General features: G+C 39.8%; 1 protein-coding gene across 11 annotated transcripts in view; it reads right to left on the reverse strand.

The window, feature by feature from the left end:
- znf318 (zinc finger protein 318) overlaps window positions 1-23,065 on the reverse strand; it is a 103,634-nt gene that overhangs the window by 44,372 nt on the left and 36,197 nt on the right. For 9 of the 11 annotated variants that reach the window (XM_063040517.1, XM_063040519.1, XM_063040516.1 and 6 more), the window contains exons 5-10: window positions 13,518-13,617; window positions 12,279-12,550; window positions 11,586-11,777; window positions 10,115-10,214; window positions 5,467-5,585; window positions 4,105-4,264 (exon numbers count right to left, since the gene is read on the reverse strand). In XM_063040517.1, the coding sequence (XP_062896587.1) occupies window positions 4,105-4,264; window positions 5,467-5,585; window positions 10,115-10,214; window positions 11,586-11,777; window positions 12,279-12,550; window positions 13,518-13,617 (943 nt within the window). Of the gene's footprint in view, window positions 1-277; window positions 4,265-5,466; window positions 5,586-10,114; window positions 10,215-11,585; window positions 11,778-12,278; window positions 12,551-13,517; window positions 13,618-23,065 lie in introns of those variants that run through there. The other 2 variants (XM_063040515.1, XM_063040514.1) reach the window with 1 other exon arrangement.

Here is a 23,065-nt window from a genome sequence, read left to right on the forward strand (position 1 = left end):
AGAACAAGTTGAGCATCCTTCCTCCGTTTTTGGTTAATCTGTCCTGCATTGCTCTGTACACTGTAATATTGGAAGGTTTTTGCATCACAGTATTATTACAAAGCATAGCATTTATGAAGTGAAAAGTTTAAACAATCACAAATTTGGTCCATGCTCTTGTCCTCTCTTAGCAATTCACTTCCCCACTCACAGAACGAGATGTACTAGCAAAGTTTATCTATTCCGTGAAAACACCACTGCAGAATCATGAAACAAAGAAACAAAAGACAGACACACAGACTTGACATTACCGTTTAATGTACAATCCAGCGAATAAACAGAATGAACTACAAATTACATAAAAACCATCCAATGTTTTACCGTTAGTTACAGATAATTTCTTCTGGCCAGTAAAATAATGACAAAAATACTGAAGTATTGAAAAAGCTTTAACTCAAGTATTGCAACAAGATGACTTCTGTCTACTCAAACTGGTCAAGCTGTGATTTAGAAACATAGTGTACTTAATTATCTTTTTTTTTTGAAGTGGAATGTGTGCCCAGGATGCTTGTTATAAGATAATGAACCTTACAGAAAATTATAATGCTGCACAACTTTTACAATGTGATTTGTTGGAATTTTATAGCATGCATGTTAAAAATAAACAAAAGCAAATCAAAACACCCACAACTTATTTCTTAAATAGTCAGAGGCAGACAAGAGTAGGCTATAGTCAAATTAGAACATTGAGGATTTGGTGTGCCTCACTGTCCATAATGTACAGGTTATTCATCCTGTTCTATACATAATCTTCCTCTTCTTTCAGTACTATTTTCCAGTATTACTTTGCTGAGCGTAGATTTCTCGCACTCCTGCGACGTAGTTGCTTGGCAGGTGTCTGGATGTTTGCAGGCTCATTTGATTCAGGTTTTTCAGCTGTCTTATCAGGAACCTGCACACACAGTGCAGCCTTTCCAGCCTGTGCTGCTCGCCGAGAAGTGCGTGAGCTGCCGATGACCTTGTATTCCTCTTGAGTATCCACAACTTCTACTGACTGAGTGACACCTGGCATGTCACTCTCCTTTCCTGCCCTTTCTGATGTGCTCACATTAATATTATGAAACGGAAGCTGCCCTGAGGAATCTGCTCTATTGTCTGCTGTCTGTACTGCAGAGTTGAGAGTGCTAACCTCACTTTCACCCGTACATTTGGTTTGATCTAGAATATTAATTCCATCACTACTCTTTAGATGTTCAGGAGAACTGCTCTCATCCTGATCTGGTTGTCTATCAGAGGCTCTTACCTCACTCTTCTTAGGCTGTTGTGATCTGCTTTTATTTTTACATTGTTCTTCCGGATTAGTAACTCTTTGCTCACCTTTACCAACCTGTTCAGTCTGTAATGAACTACTCACACTTGTATCTTGTTCCTCTGTAAGATGTGTGCCCACCTCAGCATCACTACAGGATTTAATTCGCAATGCTTCCTGCTGATCCAGGATTGGACACAGATCTGTCTGAAATGAACTACACATTTGACTACTTCTAATTAGTTTCTTACTATTACCATCTATTCCTTCAGCCCTCACCTGCTCCACTTCATCAAGATGTTGTTGCTGTTCCACAGTGCTATGTAACAATGGAGCATTAACTTCCAGATCTCCCGCCTTGTCCATTGGATTGAGACTGCTGAAGTCAGCATCAGTGTGGGGCTCTGCATTGTTATCTAGTATATAAGCATCCACTTTTATATCCTCAACTTCATCCATTGGTTCAGAAAACTTTATTCCAATATCACAGTGCACCGGAAAATTTGCTGTCCTGTCTGACAAAAGAGCACCCACTTCCATACCCTTAATGTCACCCATTGCATCAGAGTAACTTAGGGCAGTATCACACTGTCCCAGCTGATCTGCTGTGCTGTCTAAAACAGGGACATCTACTTCCACATCCTTAACCTCATCCACTCGGTCAGAAATGCTTATGCTAACATCACACTGCTCCAGGTGATCTACGGTTATGTCCAAAACTGGGGTATCTACTTTCACATCCTTAGCTTCTTCTACTGGCTTAGAAAGGCTCAGGACAGGATCACAACTGTGTGGTTGTTTTTTAGCATCGTTTAAAGAAAGGGTATCCGCCTTCACATCTGTACCTTCATCCACTGGCTTAGAGAAACTTATGCCTGTCTCACTCTGCTCAAGTTGATCTCCAGTGCTGTCCAAAACAGGGACATCCATCTTCACATCCTCAACTTCATCTGTTGGTTGAGAGAGGATTGGCCTAGTAAAATGTTCCTCTGATTGGTCTGCAGAAAATTCTAACTCAGAAGAATCCATTCCTCCATCCTTAACTTCATCGACTGGCTTCCTTCGAGAATCTGTTGTGCTATCTGACACTTTGAAATCCACTTTCAGATCCTGGTCCTCTTCTGTTGGAATAGGAAAAGTTAAATTAGCATCACACTGGTTTGGACACTTTACGGTGCGACCCAAGGCACCCACTTCATCTCCAACTTGCTCTGCTACATTGGAGATGCTTTGGCCATCAGATAAAGTACTGGCTACTCTCACAGTTGTAGCAACATCTGCTTCTCTCACAGTGAGGCCACATCGATCCGTTTCAGTTGCCTGCAACTGTTCCTCAATCAGCTCCATGTTTTTTACTTCTGATGTAATTGAAGTGCTTAAATCAGATTCCTGATTTCCTTCTGCACCCATCTCCTCAACATGTTCAACTATGTTGATGCTGCTTTGAGATTGTTCAGCACTGGCCTTTAAAATGGGAGAATGCAAATCCACATTCTCAACCTCTTTAGTTCCATCATCACACCGTGGTGGCTGTTCAACCATGGTCCGTAGAGCAGAGTTATCCAGTTCTTTAACATCTTCTGCTAAATTAAGGATCATGAAGTTGTCACCTTGTTCTACCGTGCCCATCACCACCTTCTTAGCAGAGACATCATGCTGAACAATGGTCTCCTCATCACTTTTATTCTGAAGTTCTATTGCAGAGTTACTTAAAACATTATCTTCACAAAGCAGCGTACTTTGTACATCAGGTATGCAACTACTTCCAGTTTGTTCATCTGTTTCTGTTATATTTAATTTATCTGTGGCTACAGCTTTGGGAATGCCCAAAGCTGTGTTTTCTGAAGGCACCAGCTCTTTGGAAGAGCTTGCATCCCCAATTTTGACATGACTTGGCACTGACTTCAGAGTACCATAGACCAATTTGGTATTTTGCGCACTGCTACCAAGTCTGCAATCAGCTGGGCTCTTCCCTGAGCTACTGTAGTAAATGCCATACAAATCTTTAGCATTTGCAGCAGCCAGACAACTTTTGGGCTTCTCCATTTTCTTACCGGAGTCACTGAGAGATATGGGCGGTGGTGGTGGTGGTGGGCGAACTGGAATAGCCAAAATAGTTTGCTCACATTCGGAGACACCAGGGGCTGGTTCTTCAGCTAAAGGATCTGGTTCCCTGTGTACATCAAGAACACTTCCTTTCAACGTTACTTCTTCACCACCAAAGGCTCTGGAGATCACTTCAGGAGCCAACAACATTCCAGACTTAACCACAGGTAGCGGTTTGTTAGAAGCTCCTGAAGACCGAATAGAGAGAAATGTGTCCAAAGGTGCAGGCTTATTGACAGTTGTGATGCTACCTTTCCTCTGTGGTACATTAGCAACTGGAAGATTAGGCCTGATTTTTGCCTGAGTGGTGGTAGATACTGAGGTAAATGGTACCCAGGGGCTGGTATGAGCAATAAGAGTCTTTCCCGATAGTTTAATTTCAATAGTTTTAGCAGCAGACTTCGCCCCCTGCCCCTTGCTATCATCTTTCTCTTTGCTGCCTTCAGCATGTTCCTCCTTTGCTCCCAACGAACTACTTTTCTCTTCCTCTTTCTCAGATTTCTTCCAGCTAAATTTTCCAAAGGATGATCCTTGCTCTTCATCTTTTTTATCTTCAATTTCATCCTTTTTCAACAATAACTTTATACCAGGCTTGCTGCTGGGCTCTATCTTGTGCGAAGATGAACGGTCACTTCTTTCTTCTTCTAGCTCAGTGACACTCTCACACTCATCCACATCCAATTTCATTTGCTTTGCCTTTCTCTCATCACCTTCCTCCGAATTCTTCTGTTTCTGAACTTCCTTGTCTTCATCTATTTTCCTTTTCAGCCCCCCTTGGCGCCGTCGCTCCGTCTCCATGATCACCACTAAGCCAGCTTGGCGGTCTAGGTTTCTCCGCTGTTCATAGACAGGATTCTCATTTAAATATTCCTATCAGAAAATATAGAAAGAAATGCTGTTACCCTCAGAATATATACTATCTACAGTTTCTAAATAATTAAGATTATTTGCATCTCAACAAAGCCCACACTAATAACCTCAACAAAATGTTTGCAAATCTCCAATTATTTCTCTTGCTTAACAAAAAAATCCTTTTCCAGACTCGGGCCCTTCTCCCCCATGCTCACCGCTCCTGGTTTTCAGAAAAGTTCAGTGAATCCAGTTCCACAATTTAAAAACAGGAAAAAAAAGTACACAGGGCACGACTCAAGTCCAGTCATTTTTGCACAGGTCATACCTTCCCAAGAAGGGACCCCAATGATCCAGAAATCTGAACCCCTTTCCCCTGCACCAATTCCTCAGCCTCACATTCATCTGCCAAGTCATCTTACCCAGCACATAGCACAGGCAGCAATCCAGAAGTCACTACCCTGAGGCATGGCTTTTCAGATTTCTAACCTTACTCCTTATATTCTCTTTAGGACCACATCCCTTTCCTTAACCATGTTGCAAGTACCAATACGTACCACAACTTCCAGCTATTCACCACTCCCTCCCCCTTTGAAATACTGTGGACCCAATCCAAGACATTCCCTCGCCTTGGTACCTGGGAGGCAAAATACCATCTGGGTATATCTTCCACATCACCAGAATCTCCAGTCTGCTCCTCTAACTATGGAATTCCTCATCACAACTGCACTGCTCTCCCCCACTACCCATTCCCTTCTGAGCCACAGCCAGACTCAGTGCCAGAGACCTGAGTAGGTCCCCCCACCTTCTTATAAATACTTGGGGGACAGTTATAAGTATGAATTTTAAGCTCAGGTTCAAATCTTGCATGAAATACTTCACTATTTTTTAAAATTAGGATTCAAACAAAAGACGTTTCACAAAAAGTTCTACAAAAAAAGGATTTCTGAAAAATAAACCTAATCGATTAAAAAATTGCATTTGTAAAGCACTTTCGTAACTTCAGGTACTCTTGACACACTATGAGTCAGTGAATTACTTTGAGAGTATGGCCATTGTTATAATGTAGTCAGGGACGATGTGAAGTGTATGCTATGGTCATGAAGGTTTCTGACAGTGCACATCTACCCGACTGAGCATGTGCCCTATTTTATGCAATTAGGCACATAATTAGTACATTATGTTCCATTCTGTGGAAATATATTATAATTTTTCTTCCTAACCTTATACTTATCATTATGAGCATGTGATTTGACATGATCTTCAGCACAAATCTGATCTCCGTAGAATTTCTCACAGAGCTGGCAGTAAAATCCAGTGACTGGCATCAGAAACTCTGAACCTGAGAAAGGGTATTGACAATCACATGAGAAAATACAGAAAAGATTCAATTCAATAAGCACCTTAAAATCTTTATTCCTATGCAGTCAATGCATCTATTTGGACTGTTTACCTCATTCTACCTATATACATCTTAACTTGGGTAAATACCCTGATTAAAGCATTCATGTTTTAATTTCCACTAGACATTTCTGAAAGCAAATGAATATTTGTCAGATGAGTGACTAAGGGGTGTCTAGTTCAAAAGGGGTGTTAATTGACCACTTGGTCATTGACCAAGTCGAAAATGAATATTACAGATATTTATCAGCTGGTGTGCTCATCTTCGAGGGAATGGTGGTGGGGAATTTTCCCAGTCTAACACAAAGAATGCCATAGCCAACAATAGCGACCCTTACAACAGTTGCAAAACTGTTTGTGAACCCTTCACAATTACCTGGTTTTCTGCATTAATTATTCATAAAATGTGGTCTGATCTTCATCCAAGTCACAATCAGCCTAAACTAATAACACACAATAGTACTTATTAATACTGAATATACCATTTAAACAACTGCAGTCTAGGTTCAAAAAGTGTATGAATCTCTAAGGTAATGCCTTCTACAACAGCTATTTGGAGTCAGGTGTTCCAATCAGTGAGATTGAAGGTGTAGGTTGTAGAGGTCTCCTGCCCTATAAAATAGATACACAAAGTTAGGTTACTGACAGAGCCTGCTTTTCTCAAAAAAGATCTGGTTTTGTGCACCATGCCTCGATCAAAACAACTTTCAGAGGACCTTGGAAGAAGAACTGTGGAGATGCATCAAGCTGGAAAAGGCTACAAGAGCATTTCTAAAGAACTGAGAGTTCATCAGTCCACAGTAAGGGAAACCGTCTACAAATGGAGGAAATTCAGTACTGTTGCTACTCTCCCTACGAGTGGGCGTCCTGCAAAGATCACATTAAGAAACAATGTGCAATGCTGAAGGAGGTGAAAATGAACCCAAGGGTAACAGCAAAAGACCTGCAGAAATCTTTAGAACTTGTTAAAGACTCTGTTGGTGTGTCCACTATAAGAAACACACTGAACAAGAATGGTGTTCATGGAAGGATACCACGGAGGAAACCACTATTCTCCAAAAAAAAACATTGCTGCATGCCTCAAGTTTGCAAAAGACCACCTAGATGTTCCACTACACTTCTGGGACAATGTTCTGTGGACTGAGGAGACAAAAGCTGAACTTTTTTGGCAGAAATGCACACTGCTATGTTTGGAGGAAAAAGGGCACAACACCAAAACCTCATCCCAACTGTGAAGTATGGCAGAAGGAGCATTATGGTTTTGGGCTGCTTTGCTGCCACAGGGCCTGGAGAGCTTGCAATTGTTGAGGGAACAATTAATTCAAAATTGTATCAAGGCATTATACAGGAGAATGTCAGGGTAGCAGTCTGTCACCTCAAGCATAATAGAAGTTGGATTATGCAACAAGACAATGAACCAAAACACATGAGTAAATCATCAGAATCATTTAAAAAGAAAACTTATTTTTTGGAATGGCCAAGTCTGAGACCAGACCTTAACCCAAATGAGATGCTGTGGCATGACCTCAAGGCTGTTCATGCAAAGTATTCCAGAAATATTGATGAACTGCAACAGTTTTGTATGGAGGAATGATCCAAAATTCCCCTCTGCCGTTGTCCAAGTCTGATCAGGAAATGTTTAGTGAGGATTTTTACTGCTAAAGGAGGTTCTACCAGTTATTAAATACAAGGGTTCACATGTTTTTAACAGCCTGCACTGTGAATGATTCAACAATGTGTTGAGTAAGACATGAAAAATGCAATTGCTTGTTATTAGTTTAGGTAGATTGTGGTTGTCTATTGTGACAGATGAAGATCAGATCATATTTTTTGTGTAATTAATGAAGAAAACCAAGTAATTGTAAAGGGTTCACAGATTTTTTTTCTTGCAACTATACCAAACGTTCAGCAACTCATCTGGTCAGTTCTCATCCTAAATCAAACTACCCTGTAACAACCTAGGAGAATCAGACTCATGACACACAAATTCAAAGCACGACATTAGAAACAGGAAATTTAAGTTTAGTTTATTTAATAAATATGCAGTGCCTATAAAAGGTAATCACCCCCTCCTCCTTGGAAATTTTCATGTTTTATTGTTTTACAACATTGAATCACAGTGGATTTAATTTGGCTTTTTTTGGGGACACTGATCAACAGAAAAAGACTTTCGTATCAAAGTGAAATCAGATCTCTACAAAGTCATCTAAATTAACTTCAAATATAAAACATCAAATAATTGATTAAATAAGTATTCAACTCCTTTAATACAACACGCCAAATCACTGATGCAGCCACTTGGTTTTAGAGTCACATAATTAAATGGAGATCACCTGTGTGCAGTCAAGGTGCTTCAATTGACTGTAGTTAACATACCTGCATCTGGAAGGTCCAACTACTGGTGAGTTGGACCAGGCAAAAACTACACCATGAAGACAAAACAACACTCCAAGCAACTCCATGAAAAGGTTATTGAAAAGCACAAGTCAGGAGTTGGATACAAGAACATTTCCAAGTCACTGAATATCTCTTGGAGTATGGTTAAGTCAATCATTAGAAAATGGTAAGAATATGGCACACCTGTAAATCTGCCCAGAGTTGACTGTCCTCAAAAACTGACTGACTGTATAAGAAGGGGACTAGTTTGGGGGGGGGGGGGGGAACGACACCCAGCAATCTATGACAACTCTGGAGGAATTACAAGCTTCAGTGGCAGAGATGGAAAAGACTTTGCATACAACTGTTGTCCGGGTGCTTTGTGGGAGACTCTGGAATCAGCTGGAAGAAGGTTCTACAATCTGATGAAACCAAAATTAAGTTTTTTTAGCTATCAGACTAAATGCTATGTTTGGCGTAAGCCAACCAATGCACATCAAAAACACACCATCCCTACCATGAAGGAAGCTGTGAGGATGCTTCACTGCAGCAGGCCCTGGAAGACTTGTGAAGGTAGAGGGTAAAATGAATGCAGCAAAATACAGAGAAATCCTGGAGGAATACCTGAAGCAGTCTGCAAGAGAACTGTGACTTGGGAGCATGACAATGTCTCCAAGCATAAAGACTAAGCTGGACAGGAATGGCTTAAAAACAAAGTTCATGTACTGGAGTATCCAAGCCAGAGTCCAGATCTCAATTCAATTGAGAATTTGTGGCTGGATATGAAAAGGGCTGTTCACTCATGATCCCCAAGCAATCTGACAGAGGTTGAGCAGTTCTGTAAAGAAGAATGGGGAAAAAATTGCAGTGTCCAGATGTACAAAGCTGATAGGGACCTATTCATACAGATTCAAGACTGTAATTGCTGCCAAAGGTGCATTTACTAAATAGTGACTGGAAGGGGTGAGTAAATATGCAATCAATTAGTTTGTGTTTAACGATTGTAATAAATTTGTTTTCACTTTGACATGAAAGTCTTTTCTGTCGATCAGTGTCAAAAAAGCCAAGATAAATCTGCTGTGATTCAACGTTGTAAAACAATGAAACATGAAAGCTTCAGGTGGGGGGAGGGAGGAGAGACAGGGGAATAGATAGATACTTGATTAGTCCCAAAAGAAATTACAGCGTCACTGTAGCAGTACAATTGCACAAACATAAATATTAGAAGAGAAGTAGAAAGAATAAAAAAAAGTACCACGGTCTACCAGGAGGGGGTCATCACTTCTCCAGCTATAGGTTGACTCATTATAGAGCCTAATGGCTGAGGGCAAGAATGACGTCATAGCGCTCTTTGGAGCAGCGCAGTCGTCTTAGTCTGTCACTAAAAGTCCTCTGTCTTACTAATGTTGAGCTGCAGATGATTCAGTTTGCACCATTTGACAAAGTCCTCCACCAGGGCCCTCTACTTATGCTCCTGTCCTCCCTTTATACACCAAAATATTGCTGAGTCAGAGAATCTCTTTTTATCTGCACTGTAGTTAGTATGCTAAAAAGCCGGCAACATTCATTTGATACCATGACACTACCAGACAGTTGCAACTTGGTTTATTGATGTCCCTCAGGGAAGAAATCTGCTGTGCTTATCTCATCTGACCTATAAACAGCTGTAAGTGATTCCAGTCCATTACAACTTGATCCTTAAATGCCACGAGATGGTCAAGCAAGCATCTCGATTCAAGGGGTAATTTGAGACTCCTGATAAATAGAATAAATTTACTAACATCTAGATCCTGAATTAATAAGTTTTAAAAACTGACACTGTGCCATTCACAGGTTGTGAAAAGAAATTCTACAATAGGAATTTCGAGAACTGAGAAGGAAAAAATGGACAATGGTTGAAGAATTATTTCAGAATAACATTTGCTGCTGTCTCATGTCACAACTTCCTATATGAAAGGCATGCAAAAGAGTTTATGTTTCTGCATAGCAACTATAACACAAATTCAATTCTTCAACTATCCTCTCTTTTAATGTAAATCTTTTAAAGCATTTGGAACAAATCACAAAATGTAATGAAACACAAGTAAAACGCACCTTTTGCTGGCACAGCTATTTTGTCAGTTCGCTTAATGGAGTCATTTTTATCTTCAATCACCATCTTTGCAGACCATGGTCTATCGTAGGGATCCAGCGTCTAGTTGCATAGTGATAGAGGTAGATACATGGTGGATTTGTACATCAACTTACATAGAGCACATTACAATATATATATAGAAGGCAGTCTATAACAGTACATTACAATTGCCGAGAAAAATGCCATTTTCTTCCCGTTGTTTATCAGTGCACATAAATCACTGTGAAGAAGGTGCGGCGCACGTTACAATGACGACGACAAAATACGAGCTTTCTCTCCCAATACTTATTTAAACAAAAGAAAATAGTTTGGATGTCATTAACTTCAAGAGGAGAATCTGCTATTGAAAAGGTTGGGTATTTATCACATAGTTGGCTGAGAGGAGTTTGGTTATGGATTACAAGCCGCTCTGGGACTGGAGTTGGCAATCAATGAAAACATCAAGTGCACATGAAAAAAGCTCATTCTACTGCATGATAAGTTTTAAAGTTACACCCCTTGAGATAATAAATAAAATGTGATAGAACTCAATGATCATTTGAGGAACTATAAGCAGCTCCAAGACTTAATTTTCTGAAAGAAAAGTCAGTAACCGTATCCTCATCCCTGGAGTCTGAATATGGCACCTCACCTCTCTCACCCTACATTTAACATGAAAAAAAATAGCTATCAATACAAATCTCACTAAACTGGGTAAGTGAAGTTCAATTTTTTTTAACCAATTCCATAAAACACAAGTAACAATTTCAAGATACACCAAGTATGAAATTCCATTTGATCAGGGACAACTTTCATTGTTTAAGAGATTGAGGCTCCCATCATTTCTTCAACTTTTCACTCTTATTCCTGATTTCACATTCACCTACCATGAAATATACTGACACATTCAGAACACAAGGCTTTCATTGGTTCTTAGCTTCTCTCATTCATTACTCCAAGCACGACTTTCAAGTACATTCAGGAAATGACCATGATCATGATAAATTCTGAATTATTTAGATTTTGTTGGCATCTAATCATCACAACATTCTATTTCCCTACGGATTGTTCAGTATCTTTTTTGCGGCCTCACACATCTAAATTTTCAATGTTTGTGAGGTTATTTATTCGTGCACACTTGCGAATGTTAAACTAAAACAGTGTTGTATGTGTTGCTTGTTATTTACTTCTAATTGCAAAATTTTGAAGATTTGTTTTTTTTTGAGAGCAAATGCTCAGCCCTGCCAGAGCTGTCCGGTTTGAACTCGCACAATAAACTCAAAACTCCTATTTCAAACAGCGTATTTTTTTTGCTTTTATTGAATTGATTAAAATTCATTTCCAAACAAATGATGGTTCTTTCCATGATACAAATGCCAGTGCTGCATATGAAGTGTGACTTTTCAAATTAAATGAAGGTGGTATCAGAAAACCGTGTCTAAGTATACGCACCTGCCTGTGCCGTTTGTTATGCATGTGAGTGAAAAAGTCGAAGAGTGTCCCACATATGGTGTTGCAATTTTTGCACCAGTGGTTTCCTGCATCATAGTATTCGTACACATCCCCAGCTTCAGAGAAACTTTCACAGAGCTTCTCTGTAGTATCATCCAATTCCTTCTGAGATCCTTTTCTTGTTGAAATCTCCTGTATTAAGACCCACAGAGAAGGTCATATACAACAGCACAACTTACAGTTCAAAGAAATCCAAATTTACCATGTAAAAGGCTGTCATGATAGGATAATAATGTGACTTCCAACAAAATGGATATATTTGCAGTTAGGGCCTACATAATTAAACAAAAGAAAGAATAAAGGACTGCATGTTTAATTCCAGATGACAATATCAGAGGTAACAATGAGGGGAGGAAACCAGGATGTTCTAAATAGAGAGGGGTTCAAGCTAGTTCCTCACTGATGATTACTGTTAAAAGTTTGGCAATAGATTCCCACATGTTCACCGAAACAAGGAATCATTGCGGCAGGTGATGAAACCAAATGGAAGAAAAATTAAGAAATTGCCACTAATGCATCTTTCAATTACAAACAAATTACTTTCAAAATATCCTATTATGACGTCCTTTATATTGATCCAACTATTCAGTAGTTTGACAAGATTTTTCAAAAGGAAATGTCAAAAGTCACTACCTCTGATGATGGCAATGTTTCTCCTTTTAGCAGCACTTTTTCCAAGGCATCATCCTTATTTAAATCATGAAGTTTTGAAGTTTTCTCTTGAATGACCACCCCCAAAATTTGAGCCACCTTCTCTAGCTCGGAAAGCTTTTTCTCTGTGTCCTCAACCTGTTGACGAACTATCGACATCTGGCGAACAATATCTTCTTGAAGCTTGCCATTTTCAACCAGAAGAGGATCCTTATGTCCATCCTTCTCACGACGTTTCTTTCTTAGCAATTCCCCTTTGCACGTTAAAGGCGGAAGGGAGAGGTGAAGATTTAGTTTCAAAATTTATCGCCTCATTTAACACGCAACTCTCCAGTTCTCCCCCTCCCCAGGTTTATAGCAGTAGGCTCACTGCAGAATTTCTGATTTTTTCTAACTTCCATTGACCAAGGAGAGTGTGAGTCAAAGAAAATGTTAATTTTTGCACAAGCTCAGAGACAAATTGATGTTCAGTAGATCAAGTTTGTAGTTCAAGCTCCACCCAGAGGGAGGGGCTGAAACACAAATTTGTGAACATTAAAGTAGGAATGATTGCCCTGGATGAGGCACTGACCCAAGTATTTGACGAGGTCCAATCTGCCACTTGATAGGCAATACAGTTCTCTTATGCCAAATTTTCTCTTGTCAACACCATTCCAATTTGTCTTTGAGGTAAATGATCAGCTTTGATCTTCCTGAATAGCACAGCAGGCCAAAGGACATAAGGCCTACTTCTGCTTTAAGTTCCTACTGATATTTTTCTCAACTCTCTTTTCACCATGACGTTTCCAGTGATAAAGTGGTTTTGAAGCAAAGCTGATGTTTGATGTGGCCCTTACCTAGTCAATATAATATGTCACACCAGTGAGCAACAAATGATTAGTTTCCCCTCCAAAGTAGGGAACACAGACTCCAAAAGACAGTCAATATACACCCTGCAAATGCAGCTACTATTGCACTCCGAAGTTTACAGAAATGTAAGGTTTTTTTGGAACTACAAAATAATCCTATAGTGAAGAAGGAATGTGGTTGATAAATAAGCAGAAAAGGCATAGCAAGGAGCTAACCACAATTATTGTGTGGAGTGGACTAAGTGGATTGTTTTACAACAGCTGGTCACAGACAGAATACCACAAATTAATAAATGTTTCTGTAACAAAACAAGAAAAACTGCTGAACACAACATACTATGTATAACACAACAAGACCACTGCCAATTTCTACCTTGTTGTTTACTGAGCTTCTGCAACTCATTTCCAAGATAATCCAGGCGCTTCTGCCGAGATTCTTTCTCCTTCTGGAGTTTTGCTTTTTCTTCCAAGACCTGAAGGGAATCAGCGTTAGAACTAACTCATCAAGAACACAGCACTACATATCAAATGCATCAGTGACTACTTTGTAAGAAACACAAGTAAAACCAGATTAACTTTCATTCCAGAATTTAAAACAAGACTAGATTAGTGGGATTAACTTTCAATCTACCCAAAAGAATGCTGTTGAAGAGAAAGGTAAATGAGTTAAATAAAAAGAGAAAATGAGGAGAGATGAACACTTCTGCTAAATTAACATTTACTGAGAAACTCACAGGCATTAAAATACTGCTCTCTTCTACTATATGTTGTCTAACAAATGTATGTTCATCCCTTCAATAATGACAATTATAAGCAATCATCAAGGGGCTGCTACACATATTCCAAAAAGCTTGTACCTCCTTGTCTATTCTTCAGCAAGGGACCCTCAACTACCATTGATGATGCTTTCTCACATCTCCAGTACCCCCTACCACTTGGATACCCTTGAGAAGACAGTGCTGCAGGGAATGATTAAGATCCAAAATTAATCTCACCCCATCTGCTTATGCATGATTTATAACACTCCATTAAACTGTCTACTCATGTGCCTATCGAAATGCCTCTTAAACCTTGAAATTGTGCCTATTTCTACTAATTCTACAGGCAGCATGCTCCAGGAACCTACCACTTGTGGGGAAAAAAAACTTGCCTCTTGAATCTCCTTTAAGATTCCTCTCTCATCTTAAACCTACGCAGAACTCATACCCTCCAGCAGTTTCACAGTGGGGAAAAGTACTATCTACACTATCTACGACTTTCATAATTTTATATGCTTCTATTGGGTCACCTCTCAGACCTGGAAAATAATCCAAGTTCTCCACTTTCAAGCAACACTTACCTCCTGTGTTCTCCTCCATTCTATCCTTCTAATCCACCTTCAGTCCTCCCATTTTTGTCCTTTTTCCCATAAATCTACTCCAGCTTCTATTCACCCACTACCCACATACTTCACCCACCAGAACACAATTTGTCCAGCCCTTCATCTTCCCCCAAATAGTTTCCATTATCCTTAAATATAGCTTTGTGTCCTTGCTTAACACCTTCCTAGCTATATACACCCTCACCTGCTTTCATGTGCCTTTTTACCCCGTATTTCCATCTATCATTCATCTGACCATCTCCTAACTCCACATCTTCTTCCTCCTGCCTCCAGCTGCCCATCATCCTTCACCTTTCTTCAGTTCACCAATCACCTTCATCTCAACACTCACCCTTCTCCTATTATCTCTCTATTTTGGGTAGCTTCCCACTTCACTCAGTGCAGATTCTAGCATCTGTACCCAAATACTTTTTATTCTATATTATTTTTAGAAAAAGCTCCAGAAGCCACTTCTCTAACTTATTTATACCTCACCAAAGTTTTAGATAGATGCAATATCACTTCCCAATGATTATACTCCATGCCCTGACCATGAAGGCAAGCATGCCATCTGGCTCCTTTATCACCCTATCCACTTCTGTTACAACTTTCAGGAAACTTCAGACTTGGATGCTAAGTTCCCCCTGTATATTAGTGCTCCAAGTCAGCCTTTGTCATTTACTGTATACTTTCATTTTGAGTATGATCTTCAAAAGTGCAACACATCAGACATGAGATGAAATACCAGCTGTAATTTCTCTGCCCATATTTCCAACCGATCTACACTCAGTGGCCACTTGAGTGCAGATCAGTTAATGCAAGTATCTAATCAGCCAATCGTGTGTCAGCAACTCAGCATGTAAAAACATGCGCATGTGGTCAAGAGGTTCAGCTGTTCAGACCAAACATCAGAAAGGGGATTAAATCTGATCTAAGTGACTCTGAATATGGCATGACTGTTGGTGCCTGGCGTGATGATTTGATCATCTCAGTCACTGCTGATCTTGTGGGATTTTCATGCACAACAGTATCTAGAATTCACAGAGAATGCTGTCAGAAACAAAAAAAAATCCAGTGAGTAGCAGTTCAGTGGGTGTAAACGTGTAAATGAGAGAGGTCAGAGGAGAATGGCCAGACTGGTTCAAGCTGACAGGAATGCAACAGTAACTCAAATAACAATGCATTATAACAGTGCTATGTAGAACAGCATCTCTGAGCACATGTTGAACCTTGAAAAGGATGGGTTACCAGAAGACAACACTGGGTTCCGCTCGTGCACCTAATAAAGTAACCACTGAGTGTTTATCCTGCTGAATCCTTTCACAACATTGCTCACTATCCACAGTTCCACTGATTTTGGTTTTGTCTGCACATTCAGTGATCAGCCCACGAACATTTGTCCAATTCATTACTGTTTCCCACAAACATGTTCTAACAGTGATTCCTACAGAAGACAATTGATCACCGGGCTCCAAATCAGAATAGCAGCCCTTCAAGCTTTTTAATCCTCTTATTCTTTTCATTTCCACCTACCAGTATAACACTGATTACATTACTTTAAAAAAAAAGGGGTTGTACATCACTTCAATTCCTCTTTCAATTTCCACCTCTCTACCCTCAGCCTTCACCACTGCCAGTGAGGCCTAACAACAAAGTAAAACACCTCATATCCCACTCGGACAGCCTGCAAACCAATGGCATTCCACTCGGACCGCCCAGTTTGGCAAAAGAATAAACCAGGGAAGGTAGTGCACCCGTGGCTGACAAGGGAAATTAGAGATGGTATCAATTCCAAAGAAGAAACATATAAATTGGCCAGAAAAAGCGGCACACCTGAGGACTGGGAGAAATTCAGAGTCCAGCAGAGGAGGACAAAGGGCTTAATTAGGAAAGGGAAAAAAGATTATGAGAGAAAGCTGGCAGGGAACATAAAAACTGACTGTAAAAGCTTTTATAGATATGTGAAAAGAAAAAGATTGGTTAAGACAAATGTAGGTCCCTTACAGTCAGAAACAGGTGAATTAATCATGGGGAACAAGGACATTGCAGACCAATTGAATAACTACTTTGGTTCTGTCTTCACTAAGGAGGACGTAAATAACCTTCCGGAAATAGTAGGGGACCGAGGGTCTAGTGAGATGGAGGAACTGAGGGAAATACATGTTAGTAGGGAAGTGGTGTTAGGTAAATTGAAGGGATTAAGGGCAGATAAATCCCCAGGGCCAGATGGTCTGCATCCCAGATTGCTTAAGGAAATAGCCCAAGAAATAGTAGATGCATTAGTGATAATTTTTCAAAACTCTTTAGATTCTGGATTAGTTCCTGAGGACTGGAGGGTGGCTAATGTAACCCCACTTTTTAAAAAAGGAAGGAGAGAGAAACTGGGGAATTATAGACCAGTAAGCCTGACATTGGTGGTGGGGAAAATGCTAGAGTCAGTTATCAAAGATGTGAGAACAGCACATTTGGAAAGCGGTGAAATCATCGGACAAAGTCAGCATGGATTTGTGAAAGGAAAATCATGTCTGAGGAATCTCATAGAATTTTTTGAGGATCTAACTAGTAGAGTGGATAGGGGAGAGCCAGTGGATGTGGTATATTTGGACTTTCAAAAGGCTTTTGACAAGGTCCCACACAGGGGATTAGTGTGCAAACTTAAAGCACACGGTATTGGGGGTATGGTATTGATGTGGACAGAGAATTGGTTAGCAGACAGGAAGCAAAGAGTGGGAATAAACGGGGCCTTTTCAGAATGGCAGGCAGTGACTAGTGGGGTACTGCAAGGCTCAGTGCTAGGACCCTAGTTGTTTACAATATATATTAATGACTTAGACGAGGGAATTAAATGCAGCATCTCCAAGTTTGCAGATGACACGAAGCTGGGCGGCAGTGTTAGCTGTGAGGAGGATGCTAAGAGGATGCAGGGTGACTTGGATAGGTTAGGTGAGTGGGCAAATTCATGACAGATGCAATTTAATGTGGATAAATGTGAGGCTATCCACTTTGGTGGCAAGAACAGGAAAACAGATTATCTGAATGGTGGCCAATTAGAAAAAGGGGAGGTGCAACGAGACCTGGGTGTCATTATACACCAGTCATTGAAAGTGGGCATGCAGGTACAGCAGGCGGTGAAAAAGGCGAATGGTATGCTGGCATTCATAGCAAGAGGATTCGAGTACAGGAGCAGGGAGGTACTACTGCAATTGTACAAGGCCTTGGTGAGACCACACCTGGAGTATTGTGAGCAGTTTTGGTCCCCTAATCTGAGGAAAGACATTCTTGCCGTAGAGGGATTACAAAGAAGGTTCACCAGGTTGATTCCTGGGACGGCAGGACTTTCATATGATGAAAGACTGGATCGACTAGGCTTGTACTCTCTGGAATTTAGAAGATTGAGGGGGGATCTTATTGAAACATATAAAATTCTAAAGGGATTGGACAGGCTAGATGCAGGAAGATTGTTCCCGATGTTGGGGAAGTCCAGAACGAGGGGTCACAGTTTGAGGATAAAGGGGAAGCCTTTTAGGACAGAGATGAGGAAAAACTTTACACAGAGAGTGGTGAAATCTGTGGAATTCTCTGCCACAGGAAACAGTTGAGGCCAGTTCATTGGCTATATTTAAGAGGGAGTTCGATATGGCCCTTGTGGCTAAAGGGATCGGGGTTATGGAGAGAAGGCAGGTACAGGGTTCTGAGTTGGATGATTAGCCATGATCGTACTGAATGGCGGTGCAGGCTCAAAGGGCCAAATGGCCTACTCCTGCACCTATTTTCTATGTTTCTAAACATGAAATAAATCAATGGAAGACCGCACACTAAGATGGACAAATAATCAATGTGCAAAGACAACAAACTGTACAAATAAGAGGGGGAAAATAATGATAATAAATAAATAAAAAGTATCAGAACATGAGTTTGGAGCCCTTGAAAGTCCATGGATTGTGGGAAAAGTTCAGTGTTGGGCTAAATGAAGGCGCATGAAGTTATCCCTTCTGGTTCAAAGCCTGATGGTTGAGGGGTAAGAACCGTTCCTGAACTTGGTGGTGTGGTACCTGAAGCTTCAGTACCTCTTTTCTCATGGCAGCAGCAAGAGAGCAAGGGCTGGATGGTGGGGTTCCTTGATGGTGGCTGCTGCTTTCCTGCGCCAGATTTTCTTGTAGATATGCTCAATAGTGGGGAGGGGTTTAACAGCGATGGACTGAGCTGCATCCACTACTCTTTGTCAGATTTTCCATTAAAGGACATTATTATTTCCATACCAGGCCATGATGCAACCAGCATCTACAGAAGCTTGTCCAAGTTTTAGATGACATGCCAAATCTTGACAACATGCTAAGAAACTAGAGGTACTGCCATGTCATCTTTGTTACATGCTGGACCCAGTGACAGATCCTCAGAAATTATAACAGAGGAATTTAAAGTTGCTGACCCTCTCCACTTCTGATCCACTGATGATCCACTTCAGATTCCTCCTCCTGTCGTCAATAATTAGCTCTTCGGTTTCGCTGAGAGAGGAATTAGCATTATATTCCCTTTTTTCTCCCTCCTCACTTCAACCTATTTGACTATATCAACCAATGCTTCACTATCCAGCTAAGTTAATGGTACCACCTTGGGCTGATTCTCTTCTCATGTAATGATCATAGCAAGATCATCACCTGAAATGGCTGAACCCATCCATCCATCAGTCTACTAAACCAAGGTGGATAACATCATTCACCGTACTCAACTACAACAGTTCTATGATGTAAAGAGTCGGTCTTTACCACTGATGTTCTCTGTATTATTTTTATTTGCAGTTTGTTTTCTTTTGCACATTTGTCAATCTTATGTAAGATCTGATTGTGTTTCTTTTTTCCCCTGAAATTGTCTGCAAGAAAATGAATCTTAAGGCATTATACAGTAACATATAGGTACTTTTGAACTTTATTCTCCCCAAGTTCCAGATATCTGACATCTAACCCTTTCCAGACTCTAATCCACCTACTGCTTTTTATTGGCTTTCCAACATTATGTCCTAAGTTTAGAGAAAAGAAGAAGTTGGACATTTGACACATCCTTTAAATTTGAAGAAACCTGGCGACCTTTTATTCAATATTTTCATATGGTTTGATTTATTGCTCTTCCAGTTACTTTCTCAAAACTTTGGATTTGATCAAAAAGTTTCTCTTTTTTCTTGCTTTTACTCTCAATATGGGCTGCCCAGTCCCTTCTTTTTCCCTTTTCTTCTTTATTTATTTTTTGTTTTTGTTTATAGAGAATAGTGGGTTTTTAAATATATATATAAAAATTATAAAAGTTTCTTTATCTTTTTTCTATTTATGAAATGATAAGAGGAGAATTGAGTATCTTACTTTTTATTATATGCTATTAGATTAATACGAATTATGATCTTGATAACATTTATTTTACCTTTTATATGTATTGTTATCGATATAGATATCTGAGATAATCCTCTTGTTTGTATAAGTGTACTTTTTTAAATTAAAAAGATTGTTTAAGGAAAGGAAAAAAATCCTTTTCAATTTCTCTATCAGTATGTTATTTCAACAACTTGCGTGAAAAAAATGAGGATATCATATGTACACAAACATCACTCAGCTCTAAAATTAAACAGGACAAGTTTTATTGACCTTTTCAATTTTTCAGTACTAGGTGAGGAAGAAATATCTTTCCACAAAATACTGGGAAGACTAAAGATATCATCAGTTCCTAACACATCTGTTGTTTCCATCCCTCACCATGGCTTCTGCCAACCACTGAAGCAGGCCACTCAAAACTGATGTTACTTATAGCACATTTCCCCCGGGATCAATAAAGTATGACTATGACTATGAGCTTGAACTACATCACCACCAACATACCACTTCACCGTTGCTATTTCTATGTTGAAAGAGCTTTGTTGCCCTTTTAAACCTTACTTCAAAGTTTATATTTTCTCTGGCTCATTATTCCCCGCTTCTCCCCCCGTCCTTTGCTGAGCTATCCAAGGTAATTCAGTCCTCTATTGTCCATTTTATGCCTTGTATTTTTCTTACTCTGAATTTCTCTCATTCATCACTTGGTGCTTCTCTTCTCAATTCTTAATCCCTCAAAAAGGGGAAAAAAAATCTTCCATACGGTACACAAAAAATTAAAAGCTATGGATGGACAAGTAGAAAAAGGGCTTCCAAAGAACAAGACTGGTGAATTAACAGCAAACAAAGAAATGGCAAATATTTTGGAGGATTCTTTCCTACTATTCTTCACAATGAAAGGCATTGCTAATATCCTGAAGATATCAAATGGACCATTTTCAATTAACATGGTAGAAGTTACAAAATCCCAATTATAAGGCATAAACAAACTCATTCCTAAGGCCAGTGATGTTGTGGGGATGGAACTGGACTCTTTCACAGTGGTGTCTGAAAAGAGGATGCTGTCCAAGTTGCATGCCATCTTGGTCAATGTCTCCCATCCACTACATAATGTACTGGGTGGGCACAGGAGTACGTTCAGCCAGAGACTCATTCCTCCGAGATGCAGCACCGAGCATCATAAGTCATTCCTGCCTGTGGCCATCAAACTTTACAACTCCTCTCTTGAAGGGTCAGACACCCTGAGCCAATAGGCTGGTCCTGGACTGATTTCATAATTTACTGGCATAATTTACATATTACTATTTAACTATTTATAGTTCTATTACTATTTATTATTTATGGTGCAACTGTAATGAAAACCAATTTCTCCCGGGATCAATAAAGTATGACTATGACTAAACTATTAGAGAAACTCAGGGCTAAAGGCAGACAAGTTACCAGGACCAAATAGATTGCATGCTAGAAATTCATTAGTGGCTACAGAAATAGTGATCCCATTAGCTGAAAATGTTCAAACCTCTCAAAACACTGGAACTGAAAAACAAAAATGAAAAACAGCCAACGTGACTCACTTATTCAAAGAGTCAGAAGGCCAAGAGGTACAGGCCAGTCAATTTAAAAGCCATTACTAGGAAAATGTGAATCAATAACCAAAATGGAAATAGCTAACCACTTGAGAAAGCTGAATATAATCAGAGTCAAATTTGTACGAAAGGTAAATCACATTTCACAATTTTGCTTGAATTCTTTGAGGATATGACAGGAAGAATGAATAAAGGAGAACCAGTAGATGTAGTGCATTTAGAATTCCAAGTCATTTGACAAGGTGCCACATGGAAGACCTTTTTTTTAAGGTTAAAGCCCAACAATATTTAAGCTTTCCATGTTTGTTGATATAAAATAGGTAGAGGAGCATGATATGATAGGGATACTATGATTCTGCAATGGGATACACACTTACTGGTTACTTTATTAGGTACACCCGTACACCTACTCATTAATGCAATCTAATCAGCCGATCATGTGGCAGCAATTCAATGCATAAAAGAATGCAGACCATGGTCTAAAGGTTCAATTGTTGTTCAGACCAAACTTCAGAATGGGGATGATGATACATTGCATTGGACTGCTGCCACAAAGTTAACAAATTCCACCACGTACGCTGGTGATATTTATTAACCTGATTCTGATTCTAAGTGGCTTTGACTGTAGAATGATTGTTGGTACCAGACGTGATGGCTTGAGCATCTCAGAAAATGCTAATCTCCTGTGATTTTCATACACAAGAGTCTCAGGTTTATAGAAAATTGTGTGTAAAACAAAAAAAAATCAACTGAGCAGCAGTTCTGTGGGCGAAAACCTCGTTAGTTGAACAGTTCAGAGGAGAATGACCAAACTGGTTCAAACAGACAGGGAGGCAACAGCAACTTAATTGCATGCCACAACACTGGTGTGCAAAAATCTATCTCTGAATGCACATGTTGAAACTTGAAGATGATGGGCTACAGTGGCAGTGGAGCCCACTGGGTTTCAGTCCTGTGGCCACTATATTAGGTACACTCCTGCACCTAATTAAGTGGTCACAGTGAACATTGACGGAATGAGCAAAAAATGTGCAAAAAGTTCAAGGTGGGAAAGTATGATGCTACACATTTTATATAAAAAAAAATCAAAAAGTAGATAATCTGAATCGAGAGACTCCAAATGAGTGAGGTACAGAGGAACCTGTGTTCTAGTGCACAAGTCACTAAAAGCTAGCAGATCGACCTAATAAGAATTTAAGACAATGAATACCATCTTGGCATTCAGTGCAAAAGGAGTTGGAGTTTCAAAATAAAGATTTTGTTGCAATCATATAGTGTATCTGGAAGGCCTCAACTGAAATACTGCAAAGTGGAGTCCTGTTGAGGGCAGTCCGAAGATTGACCAGGCTAATTTCTGAAATAAGAAGGTTGTCCTACCAAGTGAGACTATATAGCCTGGGCCTGTATTCTTTCAAGTTTGAGAAGATTGAGCGGTGAGATTCAAACATACGAGATGCTCAGGGACTTGACAGAGTAGATATTAGAATGTTTTCAATGGTGGGAGAGTCACGAACAAGGGAGCATAACTACAACGGGCGATTTGATTATTTGAAACATATTTCTTCTTGCTGAGGATGGTGAATCTCTGGAATTCTGACAGAAGCTGGATCATTGTAAG

This window comes from Mobula hypostoma, chromosome 2, assembly GCF_963921235.1.
Source record: "Mobula hypostoma chromosome 2, sMobHyp1.1, whole genome shotgun sequence".
Lineage (NCBI taxonomy): Eukaryota > Metazoa > Chordata > Chondrichthyes > Myliobatiformes > Myliobatidae > Mobula > Mobula hypostoma.